This window comes from Geotrypetes seraphini, chromosome 9, assembly GCF_902459505.1.
Source record: "Geotrypetes seraphini chromosome 9, aGeoSer1.1, whole genome shotgun sequence".
In the NCBI taxonomy this organism is placed as follows: Eukaryota; Metazoa; Chordata; class Amphibia; order Gymnophiona; family Dermophiidae; genus Geotrypetes; species Geotrypetes seraphini.
The window spans coordinates 14621876-14637640 of record NC_047092.1 but is presented as its reverse complement, the minus strand read 5'-3'; the positions used below and the strand labels follow the sequence as shown (position 1 = coordinate 14637640).

At 43.8% G+C, this 15765-nt stretch overlaps 1 protein-coding gene across 4 annotated transcripts in view; it reads right to left on the bottom strand.

Moving 5' to 3' along the window:
• Positions 1–8877: 8877 nt before the first annotated feature.
• The window catches only part of LRGUK (leucine rich repeats and guanylate kinase domain containing), an 87877-nt gene continuing 80989 nt past the window's right edge, over positions 8878–15765 (bottom strand). For all 4 annotated transcript variants that reach the window (XM_033957542.1, XM_033957543.1, XM_033957544.1 and 1 more), the window contains 2 exons: positions 14725–14888; positions 8878–10343 (listed from right to left, as the gene is read on the bottom strand). In XM_033957542.1, the coding sequence (XP_033813433.1) occupies positions 10156–10343; positions 14725–14888 (352 nt within the window). In that variant the 3' untranslated portion in view covers positions 8878–10155. The remainder of the gene's footprint in view (positions 10344–14724; positions 14889–15765) is intronic.

Below are 15765 nucleotides of genomic sequence, written 5' to 3'. Positions count from 1 at the left end.
GCCAGTTAAACAACCTATCAGTCATTTCATTTTATATAGCTAGCGAAACAGCCGGTTGGGTGGAAAAAGATGTCTTCTCTGTATCTTTGTAGCACTATATTTTAAACTAGGAAATGCTAGTCCCAGCGAGTTCTTTTCCAGTCTCTGCCCCGTTCCTGCAAGCTCTGTCCTCATCTGCAGAAGGTTCATAGACAGTAGCGCGAAAGATGCCAGCGCGCTGACAATCCAGTGCCGACAATTCGCGCAAGACAGAAGCGCGCGGGGGAAAAAGTCATTTTTAAAGAGGTCTGACGGGGGATTTGGGGTGGCAACCCCCCCACTTTATTGGTTAGTGTTCACGTTGCCGTTGCGAGGGGAGGTTCGGGGGGGTTGGAAACCTCCATTATAGCAAAAACTGAACTTTTTCTGATTTTTTTCGGGAAAAGTTCAGTTTTCTCTATAATGTGGGGGGTTTCACCCCCCACACCCCCCCGCAACGGCAGCGCGAACACTAACCAATAAAGTAGGGGGGTTGCCACCTCAAACCCCCAGTCGGAACTCTTTAAAAATTACATTTTCCCCCGCGCGCTTCTGTCTTGCGCCGAGTTGTCGGCGCGCTGGCATCTGGTCCGCGATTATCCCATCACCTCTGCAGAAGCCTCAAACACTTTTTAAAATCATAAGTGTTCAAGGTCTTCCAACTTGTTTTATGATATAAGGTTTGGGATGACTTCCCTATGATGAAAGGGCTCTTCAGAATGGAGAAGAGATGGCGCAGGGGTGATATGACAGAGATCTATAAAGTACTGAGTGGAGTGGAAAGGGCAGATGTAAATCGTTTGATCACTTTTTCCAAAAATACAAGGACTAGGGGGCATGTGATGAAGCTACTAAGTAGTAGCTTTAAAACAAACTGGAGAAAATATTTCTTCACACAAGGTGTAATTACACTCTGGCATTTGTTGCTGAAGAATGTGGTGAAATCAGTTTAGCAGGGTTTTATGATTTCAAATATTTTTATTGGAGTTTTATCAAGTACAAAGAAAGAAAGATAGAAGCAATAATACAGATATGATACGGCCTAAACAGGACCGTCCAAAAGTACAACATAGGATAGGAAATAGCGAGTAATATATTGAGTCAGGCAGTCGTACATGGCAGTCCCATAAAGGACTAAAGAACAACCTGGAGAGGAAAGAAAAGAGAAAAAGAGGGAGGAGTAAACCCCCCCCAAAAAAAATCAGGATGAGGTCAGTCTGTAATTAAAGAGACATTACAGATCAGATGCAGGGTGGGCATCGGAAGTTGACATAATACATCTCGGTTGCCTAAGTCAATAGGAGTGACGTTCTTGAGACAGAGATTATGGCTATGTCAACAGCTATTTGGAGAAATTTTTTATAGGATCCCAGATCCTGGATATGATAACTTGTAGTTTAGCAGGGTTTTAAAAAGACTTGGATAATTTCCTAAAAGAGAAGTCCATAGGCCATTATTGAGATGTCTTGGGGAAATCCACTGCTTATTCCTAGGATAAGCAGCATAAAATCTGTTTTACTACTTGGGATCTAGCGAGGTACTTGGGACCTGGATTAGCCACTGTTGGAGACAAGATACTGGACTTGATGTACCTTTCTGTCTGTCCTAGTACGGAAATTATTATGTTCTTATGTGAGCCAAGTATAGGACAGTCAAGCCATTGTGACATCACTGATGAGGTTGGCTCTTGGGCATTGGTGGAATGAGGTATTATGACATCACAATCTCAGCCCTGGAATGTTGCTCTTCTTTGGGTTTCTGCCATGTATTTAGGACCTGGGTTGGCCATTGTTGGAAACAGGATTGTCAGTTCTCATGTTCTTATGTAACATCATTTTAACAAATAAAGGCAGTTCATGAAATATGTGCTGTCCCCCAACCTTTTAACCTGCCAAACCAGTGCCATAGAAATGAAAATTATATGAAAATGAGACCTAGCAAGTGGACAATTAGGACCATATTCTATAAACGGTGCCGCTAGACACCCTCATTTCAGCCAGCTACCGATGCCTAAGTTCAGTTTCCGTGCCTAACTTTTCTTTTTTAATTGGCGTGCTAATTGACCACGCTGGTTTTCAGCTAATAAAAAAAAAGAAAAGAGCCCAAACATTAAACAATTTAAGAGTTCAGTGCCGAACTCTTGGGATGCCTAGCGATGCCTAAGTGGAGGTGCCCTCCCATGCAAAAAATACACAGGATTAGGGCAGAGATTAGGGTTGAGTTAGGCATTTTAGGCATCTGACCTAATTAGGCGAGTGAAAAGCTGCCCTATTGTAGCGGCACCTTTGTTCAGGAGGCCTAGTGAGGCCTAAATCCACGGTACAGCATCAGTGGCGCGCAGGACAAATGCGCGCACCGAAAAGTGCCCGCATGAAGGAAGCAGGATTTTTGGGGCGCAATTGTATGTGTAGTGGGGGAGGGGGGTTGCGGCAATGTTCGAATTCAGAGCATGAGTATAGTGGGGGTGGGGTGGTAGGGTTCCCCCCCACCCCCCCTCAGACTGGAATCGGGAAGGCAATAGGCAGCAGAGCGAGTTCTAAGTGGTCAAAGCACCAGGACAGCAGAAGTAGTAAGTGTATTGGGGGGGTTCCCCCACGCGCACACACCCTTCAACGAAAGCATGAAACCCCCCCTCCAAACCCCTCACCCCCGAGAGTGGAAAGTGAAGGTTTTAAGGCGGTGCTCATTTTTCCATGCAAGTGCATTTGACGGGTCACCAAATCCACTTAGGCACCGCTAGGCTTAATTCTCAAAATGGTGCCTTGCGGTTGATTGACAGCAACGCCGTTTATAGAATCTGAGTTTTAGTGCGGCAGTTAGCCACAAGATTCTTGATGAAGTTGATGCTTGAAGGTTTTTTTTCTGGGGTGAGGGGGGGGTGGGATTTATTTACCACCTTTATGAAGAGATTGATCCAAGGTAGTGTACAGCAAGTCCAATTCAACATAAAGCTTACAATTTTGTTAACAGCGTAGCAGCAGTGAAAACATAAATACGAAGAATGAGTTAAACTCAAAATACCATGAAGCAGCTTCAAAACTATACTTAACAGGACTAAAATTCAAATTAGAGAGAGAGAGAGAATACAATGTCGGCATAATACACTTCTCCCTCCGTATCCACGGGGGTTAGGGGCAGAGCCAACCCGCGAATAATATTCGGAATGGTTCTGCTCCTAACCCCCACTTCCCCATGGATATTTTAAGCCCTGTAAGCCCCCCCCCCCCTTAAGCCCTACCTGGTGGTCTATTGTGTTTTGGGGGCAGGAGCGATCTTCCCACACTCCTGCCCCGTGCAGATCGCTCATAGGAAGTGGCTGCCTTGAGCTCCCGTCGTCTCTCGAGACGACGTCGGGAGCTCAAAGCAGCCATTTCCTATGAGCGATCTGCACGGGGCAGGAGCGTGGGAAGATTGCTCCTGTCCCGAAAACACGCTAGACAACCAGGTTGGGCTTAAAGGGGGGCTTACAGGGCTTAAAATAGCCCGAAAAATGAAAATGTTTTTTTTTGTTTAAAAATCGCGAATAACCGACTCCGCAGTTGCTTAAACCACGGATTCGGAGGGTCACAAAAAAAAAAGGGCCAAAAGATTCCACTAAGGGAAATATAATCGCACAACACAGTAGGAAAATATACTGAAATAGTATCCGGATGGACACAAAATGATTGATTCAAATAGTTCTTGATTATATGACAGAGAACATACATCCAATGTAAATCACGTTTCGGCCATAAGTGGTATATAAATACTAAAATAAATAGATACCTTCACAATATACTGGGGAATTGGAATAAGGGTTACAGAGGTTCATTCACAACTTATCTGGGGGCTTTACATTGATAAGGTAGTGGTAGGTATTAGGTCAGCACAAGTGAAAGTGGTACCTTTGAATATACTGGAGCAGTGGTTTCAAACTCGCGGCCCGGGGGCCACATGCGGTCCGCCAGGTACTATTTTGAGGCCCTCGGTATGTTTATCATAATCACAAAAGTAAAATAAAACAGTTTCTTGATCATATGTCTTTTTAGCTATAAATTATAATATTATTATTAAGACTTAGCCAAAAGGAAAGATTTACAAACTATAAAGAGTTTTTACCTCATGCAAAATTGTCATTTCTTTAATATGACATTTTGCTGAGGCCCTCCAAGTACCTATAAATCCGAAATGTGGCCCTGCAAAGGGTTTGAGTTTGAGACCACTGTACTGGAGGCATTTGATTAGAGAACATTTGTCTTTAATTCCAAAAGCAGATTGCAAAATGTGGCCAAAAGAAAATGGGTTTCAAGAAATAACGATACATGGTAGTTTGAAAAAATCTGACTAGCTTTTCTGCCTTAAGCACTTGAAGCTATGGCATTAAAGGACCGCCCTAGATCGGGGGTAGGTAATTCCGGTGCTCGAGAGCCACAGGTTTTCAGGATATCCACCATGAATATGTATGAGACGGATTTGCATGCACTGCCTCCTATCTCATGCATTTTTATTGCGGATATCCTGAAAACCTGAACTGCCTGTGGCTCTCGAGGACCGGAATTGCCTTCCCCTGCTCTAGAAGGATCTCAGAAGTCTGAAATAGCTAGTGACAGCCACAGATCAGCAAAGCTCCTATATGTATAATAAAACGGAGCAGGCTCCAGGCATTGCTTGGGGGGGGGGAGTTAGAAAATGGTATAAATTTATTTCACTTAGGGCATCTTTTCACTACCCCAACAAATGAGACGGGTTAGAAAGCCAAACAAATAGCCCAAGTGCCAATAAAACTTTTAACGCCTTTCATTTGTTATTGGAAAAAGGATCTTAGAAACCAATGAAATACGAAAAGATTTAAGTCTGAGAACATAACATAAGAACATAAGCAATGCCTCTGCTGGGTCAGACCTGAGGTCCATCTTGCTCAGCAGTCCGCTCACGCGGTGGCCCAACAGGTCCAGGACCTGAGCAGTAATCCTCTATTTATACCCTTCTATTCCCTTTTCCAGCAGGAAAATGTCCAATCCTCTCTTAAATCCCAGTACTGTATTCTGCCCTATAACGTCCTCTGGAAGCGCATTCCAAGTGTCCACCACACGTTGGGTAAAGAAGAACTTCCTAGCATTCGTTTTGAATCTGTCCCCTTTCAACTTTTCCGAATGGCCTCTTGTTCTTTTATTTTTTGAAAGTTTGAAGAATCTGTCCCTCTCTACTCTCTCTATGCCCTTCATGATCTTTTAAGTCTCTATCATATCCCCTCTAAGTCTCCTCTTCTCCAGGGAAAAGAGTCCCAGTTTCTCCAATCTTAATCTATCTATCTCTCTCTATTTCTTTCTCTCTCCCTTTCTCTCTCTCTCTTTCTTTCTATCTCTCTCTCTCTGTTTCTCTCTGTCTCCCTTTCTGTCCCTCTCTACTCTCTCTATGCCCTTTATGATCTTTTAAGTCTCTATCATATCCCCTCTAAGTCTCCTCTTCTCCAGGGAAAAGAGACCCAGTTTCTCCAATCATTCTCTCTCCCTTTCTCTCTCTCTTTCTTTCTATCTCTCTCTCTCTCTATTTCTCTCTGTCTCCCTTTCTCTCTCTCTTTCTGTCCCTCTCTACTCTCTCTATGCCCTTCAAGATCTTGTAAGTCTCTATCATATCCTCTCTAAGTCTCCTCTTCTCCAGGGAAAAGAGACCCAGATTCTCCAATCTCTCAGCGTACGAAAGGTTTTCCATCCCTTTTATCAGACGTGTCGCTCTTCTCTGAACTCTCTCGAGTAACGCCATATCCTTCTTAAGGTATGGCGACCAAAACTGGACACAGTATTCCAGGTGTGGGCGCACCATCGCCCGATACAGCGGCAGGATAACTTCTTTCGTCCTGGCTGTAATACCCTTCTTGATTATACCCAGCATTCTATTCGCTCTCTTAGCGGCCGCTGCGCACTGTGCAGTCGGCTTCATTGACCTGTCCACCATTACCCCCAAGTCCCTCTCTTGGGTACTCTCATTCAATAACATCCCTCCCATCGTATAGTTGTACCTCGGGTTTCTGCTTCCCACATGCAATACTTTACATTTCTCAACGTTGAACTTCATTTGCCATTTTGTCGCCCATTCTCCTAGTTTGTTCAAGTCCCTTTGCAATTTCTCACAGTCCTCTTTAGTCCGAGCTTCCCTAAATAGTTTGGTGTCATCTGCAAATTTTATTATCTCACACTTCGTCCCTGTTCCAGATTTTGATCACTGATCCTAAAAAAAACAACTTCTTGTATTCTCAAATACCTCAATTTGTGTTTATTCCCCCAAAAATTGAGTATTTGGCTTTCTTATTTACTTTTTTTTCTGGAATATAATCAGATGCACATTGAATAATATATTGTAATGGCTGACTTGAAATATAAGAGCTTTCAAACTTATCTTAAAGTATTTTCAACAGTCCAATCCCAAAAGTGCCCGTTTCGCCAAACATAGATTGGCTTCTTCCGGGGATATGCAGGACTTCCATAAACCGGACTGGCTCATCAAATGTTTATTGTGTCGGCTCAAAATCTTAGAGGTGTATCCCTTCAATGGCGTCTGGGACATCTTTTCCCTCCCTTAGCGCAGGGTGTAATATACTCGAGGCTTGCCACATGAGCGAGAGAGAGAGTGCTGCTTATTAAAGCCATCTGGTGGCACCTACCTAGATTATCGCTTTCAGATTCAAGCCCTGTATGAGTGAATGAGTAACAATAACAATAATTATATAAAGTGCTTCAAATGGAAGAGCCAACGTGTTATTACACTGGATTGCTGCTTTAGGGCTCAATAGTGTAGAGTGGATGGATCATTGCTGTGATATAGATGTTGATGATTTTAAAGGAAATGTATGCAATAATAGTCTCATTCTGAGGAAAGCACTTTCCCCTTAAATTTTAAAATCATTTTTTTTATATTAAAAAAATCGAATACATTTTTAGAAAATACTGTGATTGATTTTTTAAAAATATAAATGATGCCCTTCCATTTTCTTTTGACTGAGATCATAGATACCTTTTCAGAACAGTCTTTCTCCCGAGATCATAATTCTACTCGTTTCTGCTGCTTCCAGCAGTGGTTGTGAAGTAGCTACGGAGGGACATTAATAGTTCAGATACAAATGTACTAAATTTGGTGTACTGGAAATTGCATATATGCTTCAAGGAGAGTGTGGTGTAGTGGTTAGGTCTACAGTAGAGAATGACACAGGAACAAATTTCTCCCTGTCCAGGCGGGAACTCATTTTCCTGCCCCTGCCCCTGCCCCATTCCTGCAAGCTCCATCTTCATCTGCACAAGCCTCAAACGCTTTAACATCCTAAGTAGCAACATTCTAGAGCTCAGATTGTGATGTCATAATGCCTCATTCCACCAATGCCTGAGCTCCGTCCTCATCTGCACATGCCTCAAACGCTTTAACATCCTAAGTAGCAACATTCTAGAGCTCATATTGTGATGTCATAATGCCTCATTCCACCAATGCCTGAGCTCCGTCCTCATCTGCACATGCCTGAAACGCTTTAACATCCTAAGTAGCAACATTCTAGAGCTCATATTGTGATGTCATAATGCCTCATTCCACCAATGCCTGAGCTCCGTCCTCATCTGCACACACCTCAAACATTTTCAAATCCTAAGTAGCAACATTCTAGAGCTGAGATTGTGATGTCATAATGCCTCATTCCACCAATGCCTGAGCTCCGTCCTCATCTGCCCACACCTCAAACACTTTCAAATCCTAAGTAGCAACATTCTAGAGCTGAGATTGTGATGTCATAATGCCTCATTCCACCAATGCCTAAGCTCCGTCCTCATGTGCACAAGCCTCAAACACTTTCAAATCATAAGTGTTCGAGGCTTGTGCATTTAAGGCAGGAATGGGACAAGGACAGTGACAACTCATGGAGAAATTGAGTTCCTGTGGGGACAGGAAGAAATTTGTCCCCGTGTCATTCTCTAGTCTACAGCGGTTGTGGGTTCAAATCCTGTGCTGCTCCTTGTGACCATGGGCAAGTCACTTAGGCCCGGATTCTCTAACTGGTGTCAATTTTGTAGGCACCCAAGCTCAGTAAAAAAACACAGTTTAAACAAACCACCTACCATCAGAAGTGGCGATTGGCGGCCTAAAGCGCTGACAGAGGCATGATTCACATCAAAGGTAGGTGCCAGAAATGTAGGCTTCATGTGATTGATACACAGCCGACAATGGCACCAGTTACAGAATCCGAGCCTTAATCCTCCACTGCCCCAGGTACTTAGGGAAAATGCTTAAATGCCTGATTTGTAACCTGTTCTGACCTCCTTTGAGAAGATGGGCTAAAAAATCAAACAAATAAACTTATGGATTCCCACGAACCACACGAAGCCAGGTAGTAAAAGCACATGATTTTATTGAGGGCTTTTTACAAACTCATTAACTACACATAGTAGAGTGAAACAATTGTATTTTCAGCACACACTCGGCTGGTTGTAATTGCAGAATATCAGCTCGGACTACACATAAGTGAGATTGCATTCACTGCCTCCATCGCACGCAAATCTCTCTCATGGTTCACAATTATTTGCATGTGGGACAAAGCCGCGCCGACATTTGAGCCCAGACAATTGGGCGCAAGACTCCAGTGCGCTGCCGGAAAAGTTAATTTTAAAGAGCTCCAATGGGGGTGTGAGGGGGGAACCTCCCCAGTTTATTTAATAGTGTTTGCGCTGCCATTGGGGGGGGGGCTTGGGGGGTTGGAACCCCGCATTATAGAGGAAACTTAATTTTTTTTCTGATTTTTTAAGGAAAAAGTTAAGTTTTATGTATATTGTGGGGGGTTGCACCCCCCACACCCTCCCAACGGCAGCGCGAACATTCCCCCACACCTCCCATCGGAGCTCTTTAAAATTAACTTTTACAGCGGCACGCTGGAGTCTTGCGCACAATTGTCTATGCTAAAATGTTGGCGCAGCTTTGTCTGGCATGCTTTTGTCCCGTCACCCTCTCTCATACATATGCATTGTGGATAGATATCCTGAAAACCAGACATGGCCCACGGATCAGGTTGAGAACTCCTAAAGCAGTAGTTTTCGAACCAGTCGTTGGGATACTCCCAGCCACCCAGGCTTTCAGGATCCCCACAATGAATATGCATATGAGATAATTTTTGATGAACTACCTCCGTTGTATGCAGATCTCTCCATGCGTAATCTCTGTGGGGATCCCGAAAGCCTGACTGTCTAGGAATGTCTTGAGGATGGGGTTGAGAATCTCTGCTATAGACTGAAATCATTTTATTTCAAAGCTCTTCAAACCTATTTTAGGGACCCCACCGTCAGTCTAGTTTCAGGGTAGCCACTATGAATATACACAAAATAAATCTGAATGTGTTGGAGACTCGTACAAATATCTCATGCATACTCATTGTGGATAGCCAGAAAGCTCAACCAAGGGTGAAGTCCCCAGCACAGGTTCACGATATCCTGATATATTTCATTCCTGTTGACATTTTAAATGCAAAGAAAGATTTTTAGTGCTTCTAAAGGTGGACTCTTTCTTTAGGAAAAGCTACTGCAGTTTGGTGACATGCAGGTAACGATCTAACACCACCAGAGAGAGGGCCCTGCTGAAATATTGTAAAAACACTCGATTCCTTTGTGCTCAAAAATTATTCTCAGACCACGTTTACGTCACACCTGCTGATATTTAAAGCAATATTTATTTCATCATTAGTATTATGGCTTATGAGCAATCTATTACATGGTGTTATTCATAACAGTGATACTCTAGAGCATAACAGAAGGTGCTTGCCCTGTTTAGTAGCCAGGGGGCACTACGCCAGCATTGCAAACATAGCAAAACACACTGACGAATGGAACACTTGTTCCCTGAACTGGAATATATAAGCATGGATTACACTGTGCAAATACCAGCCTGTTCCACGTAGGTAGTGGCCCTTTATAAAGTCCGATCTCAACAGTCTAAAGGAAACGATATGTGCCTTGGGAAAAGCATAAACGATATGTGCCTTGGGAAAAGCATAAACTATACAGATTTACAACAGCAGGGGGCAAAGACGCTGCTTGGGAGGATAAACAAACCCCAACATTTGTTTAATAGAATTTCTGTTGCAAATTGAGAATCTGGGCTCAATGTTGGATATTTTCTAATCAGTCTTGACCTTTATGTCTTGGCCATCTTCCGGCCAGATGGGATTGGTGGAAGAATGGGTTTTTTGTTGGAGCCAGGGCGGCTGGTTGCAGGTCCTCGAGCTGGGGAAGACTTCCTAGTCTTGGATGGGCGGATGATTGTGGATTCAATACGAGACGGTGGAACAGCAGCCTTAGAACCAATACCACCGACTTGATCCCCTGTGAGAATTAAATAAAATTAGCAGAGAGTACCATTTTAGAATGAGAAATGTAAAACCTTACAAAAAAAAAAAAAGCCAGCAGAGATCTTGGGTAGAGCAGATACGGTGAAATGAATGTTTCAAGATGCAGCTTTTAGGGGTATTAAGACCTCTTTATCATCTGAGGAAAGGAATTTGAACTAATCTTGGAAACATGTGTCCTGAAACAGGTTAGCTACATAAGAGAAGGGTTCATAGACAACGGCCCGGACAATTGAGCGCAGCGCGGAGGCGCGCGCCGCTCTAAATTACTGTTTTTAGGGCTCCAACAGGGGGCGTGGGGGGGAATCCCCCCACTTTACTTAATAGACATCGCGCCGGCGTTATGGGGGGTTTGGGGAGTTGTAACCTCCACATTTTACTGTAAACTTAACTTTTTCCCTAAAAACAGGGAAAAAGTGAAGTTTTCAGTAAAATGTGGGGGGTTACAACCCCCCAAACCCCCCACAACGCGGCGCGATGTCTATTAAGTAAAGTGGGAGGGTTCCCCCCACGCCCCCCGTCAGAGCCCTAAAAACAGTAATTTAGAGCGGTGCGCGCCTCTGCGCTGCGCTCAATTGTCTGCACGCGCCTTTATCCCGGCGCGCTTTTGACCTGACACCAAGAGAAGAATGTCAAAGTACAATCCTGGAGGGCCGCAAAGCAGTCAAGTTTTCATACCTCTAATGAATATTCATGAGAGATATTTGCATGCACAGCCTCCACCGTAGGCAAATATATTTCATACATTTTCATTACGGATATCCTGAAAACCTGTTTGTGATCCTCCAGCACTGCATTTGAAGACCCCTGATAAAAGGGAATCTCAACTTCATAAGAATAGCCATACTGGGTCAGACCAAAGGTCAATCAAGCCCAGTAGCCTATTCTCATGCTGGCCAATCCAGGTCCCTAGTACCTGGCCAAAACCCAAAGAGTAGCAACATTCCATATAGAATCCCAAAGAAAAGCAAGATTCTAGAATTCCAAAGAATAGCAAGATTCCGGAATCCCAAAGAATAACAAGATTCTAGAATCCCAAAGAGTAGCAACATTCCATGCTACCGATCTAGGGCAAGCAGTGGCTTCTCCCATGTCTTTCTCAATAACAGACTATGGACTTTTCCTCCAGGAACTTGTCAAAACCAGCTATGCTATCCACTCTTACCACAACCTCTGGCAAAGCATTCCAGAGCTTTAACTATTCTCTGAGTGAAAAAAATTTCCTACTATTGGTTTTAAAAACAGTGATACCTTGGAATACGAGCATAATCCATTCCAGGAGCCTGCTCGTAATCCAAAATGCTCGTTTATCAAAGCCAAGTTCCCCATAGACAATAGTGGCAACAGCAACAATCTGTACCTGTCGGGGCCGGGTGCTGCAGCGCCATCTCCTCCGTCTGCCTCCTCCGTCCGTCATCGGAAGAAGAACCCCACAGTGCCTCTTCGGGGGGGGGAGGATGTGTGTAATGTCCGCCAGCCGCCGGAGAACCCTGCAGTGCCTTCAGAGGGATGCCTCATCCATCCGCCGGCCAGCCCTCCACATCGGATGCCCCTCGCATGCTGGAGAGACCCTACCCGAGCCCACGCAGCCGAGCGCCGCCCCACCTGCACACCATGCACGACACGCACAACTCCGATGATTGAGGCTGTGCGCATCACACACAACGTGGCACCCGACGTGGAAGGCTGGCCAGAAGACGGAAGAGGAATCCCCCGAAGCGGCACTTCCTGGACTGTAAGTGCTCGTTTATCGGGGCAGTGCTCGGTTTGCAAGTCAAAAGTTTGCTGAGTGTTTTGCTTGTCTTGCAAAACACTCGCAAACCGGGTTACTCACAAACCGAGGTTCCACTGTATTTCATTGTAACTTCATCGAGTGTCCCCTAGGCTTTGTAATTTTTGATGGGGTGAAAAATTGATCCACTTGTACCTATTCTACTACATTCGGGATTTTGTAGACTTCAATGATATCTCCCCTCAGCTGTCTCTTTTCCAAGCTGAAAAGCCCTAACCTTTTTAATCTTGCCTCATACGAGAGGAATTTCATCTCACTCCTTTGCTGTTTAATTTTAATTAATACCAATACACAGTAGGATAAAAAGGCATTTTTAAGGGCAGACTCCCTACACTGCGGTAAAACACGCTTTCATTATCACATGCATTATTTGCCACGATCGGTTCACCCGTGTGCATAATCCATTAATAACACGTGTTACCACACGTCCAGGAATCAGCCTTTTTGAGCCTGAACACATCACCTCCACCAACTATCTCAGCATCACTAGCTCAAACCTAATCCTCCAACGGCATTGTGGCTAAGCCCCAGGGACAAGTCGGTCTTTATTGATTTCTGCTATTAGTTTATGTTGGTTACTCTTTGCATTTCATGCAGAAGTGTCCTTAGATTTCTGGTCACATCGGTAATAAAAATATACACCTCACACTACCAATCACTGTGTCATTTGTTCACCATCTCAATCAGGAGCTAATTGCCACTAGAGAAAATTATTACCCACAGAATACAAATATTACACGTCCTGGGACGCTCTCATGGAGGTTGGTAAATTACACTGGAGGTTATGCTAGAACCTCTAAATATTTCATTTAATTGTGCTCTGTGACCACCTCAGGACCCCCAATCACACTAGAGGATTAGAAGCAAACCGAGCTAATTTGTAAATGTTAAAAGCATGAAAGCTGTAATGCAGATGGGTTGACTAAAGAACTGGCTTGGGCAGAAGGAAGAAATGACCAGAAATGCATCGTAACATAATAGATGACAGCTAAAGGACATGTATGGTTCATCCACTCTACCCAACGAGATAAACTCATAACGTGCGATGTGAGACTCTAGATCAGGGGTGTCAAAGTCCCTCCTTAAGGGCCGCAATCCAGTTCAGTTTTCAGGATTTCCCCAATGAATATGCATGAGATCTATTTGCATGCACTGCTTTCATTGTATGCTAATAGATCTCATGCATATTCATTGGGGAAATCCTGAAAACCCGACTGGATTGCAGCCCTCGAGGAGGGACTTTGATACCCCTGATCTCGATGCATGCTTGATTTGTTCTTGCTATTTTCAGGGCACAAACTGTAGAAGTCTGCCCAGCACTGCTAGAGAATGACACAGGGACATAATTTGTCCCCGTGGATAACTGCTATTTCTTCTATTCGGCAGTTAGTTTATGATATGAGTCGCCAAACAATCTTCTTGGTCATGGCTCCCACCCTGTGGAATTCCCTCCCTATGAATATGAGACAAGAGACTAAATTTAAAGCTAGCCTTAAAACCTTTCTTTTGAAAGATGTCTTTGGTTTCAGTTTAACCTCACTCCCTTTTGCTTTCTCCCTCCTCCGTCGTTTTGGGTTTTTTTTTGCTGTTTTCCTTATGTTTCCTATGTAGTCTCCCTTGTTATTTTTATTGTCTCTGTTTGTCTCCCTGTTTTTAATAATTTTTAGCTTTTTCTGCTATTCTATTGTCCCGCGATACTTAAATTTTGGAGATCCATATGGGGTCAAATCAATATGGTATTGGAAGTTTCCCTGTCATATGACATTGTGTTTTTGGAACTCTTTTAATACCCAACAGTCCAATTTGATGCAAATAAGAATAGATTACTTCTTATCATGACAGGAGTTGCTATGCAGTTAATCACGAAAAACTGGAAAAATTGGGATTGGCTAAACTATAACTTTTGGTGGGAAACCTTATGCCAAGTTTAAAAGTTTGAACGTATGAATTTGTTACAATTGGGACACTATAATAAATTTAAAGAGGTTTGGGATCCATTAACAAAATTTTGTAAGGATTGATTATTAGTATTACCCTTTGATTTCTGAATGACATCCAGGATGGGTGGGTGGGTGGGAGGGAGGGGGGATATGAACTTATCTTGTTATTTGATTGTAATGAGTGCTGTTTTAGTTTTGTACCAATGTTGGTTAATCTGTTGCACTTAGTGTTGGCTGTTAAAATGAATAAAGAATTTGAAAAAAAAATAATTTTTAGCTATGTTTTAAGTGGTATATCAAACCAAAATAAACTTGAAACGCGGGAAACCGTCCCATATCATTCTTTAGTGTCTATCTCGACCTCAGTCCTTCTACACCCGCGTTCTTCAATGCAAGGCTTGAGGATCAGTGGCTGGGCCCATTCGTACTCTGATTCTCCCCTCTCTCCTTAAAGAATGACATGGGGATGGTTTCCCATGGTTAACTGCGGGGATGGGGACAAATTCTATCCCCGTGTCATTTGCTTCTTAATGACTAGTGTTGCCATTTAATCACCGCTAAGCTAGTTTGGTTCCATACAGGATTCTTTTGAGTTTATCCCCCGCATTATACTGCCTTAGCATTACCTTCCAATTCAGGCTCAGTTGCCAGGATCACTGACTTGACCTGATCTTCTTCTGGGCCATGAATGTTGATGATCGGAGTTTGGAAAATAGCCGAGCTCTCGGCAGAGAACACACCTGCTGAGGACAGCATCGATAAACCAGAAGTGCTGCCAGATTCCTGGGAGCTGTAGAAAAGAAGAGTTGAAAGGTTGTCTTTAAGAGTTTTTGTTTGCTTACACATAAGGAGAAAGGGAAGGGAATGGGGGCTCGTATACTGCAGTGGGCACTGGAGGGTTAAGTGACTTGCCCAGGGTCACAAGGAGCAGCACTGGGATTTGATCTCACAAACGCTGGTGCAGAGGCAGCAGCTCTACTAGCGAGCCACACTTTCTCATTTTAAAAATAATGATTTAAGCTCTGTTCCCTGCCTGCAGTCCATGTTGTTGCCACATGGCACACACATTCTTACCAGCTGAGGAAAGAAGAACTTAGTGTCCATCAGGGGCGGACTGACAATGGTCTGGGCCCCTGGGCAATAAGATGGAAGCCAGGGGACAACGGGCCCTTTATTGATCTGAGCCCTTTGGCACTGTCCTATTGTCCCAAAGGTCAGTCCGCTGCTGGTGTTTTTTGGTCTCTTCAAAAGCCCATAAAAGCCTGAATGAAAACAATTTGAACTGTCAGAATCTCTTTTCTATGTAAAAGATATTTCTACTTACATTTTTCATTTGCAATGGTTCTGCATTATGAATCTTTATGTCGGAGAAAAAGATGTGCCATAAACAACTAGGCTTTGCTGCTTCTTCAAAGCATTAAATAGGCCGTTGAGTAAACGATGGAAAATAATTTGCAAGAGCAAAACCCCAATAATTTGTTCTATGTCACATCTGTATCCTGGAATGGGACCCCCTCCCCCCCAGTGGTGTAATAAGGGGGAGTGGTGAGGGGGGGCGGTCTCCCCATCGCTCCTCTCCTTGCCACCCACGCGCACCCCTTGCCTTCTCCTGTACCTTTTTTACTTCCCCGCCACGAGGCTGCTGCCCGCATTGACGCTCTCTCTGA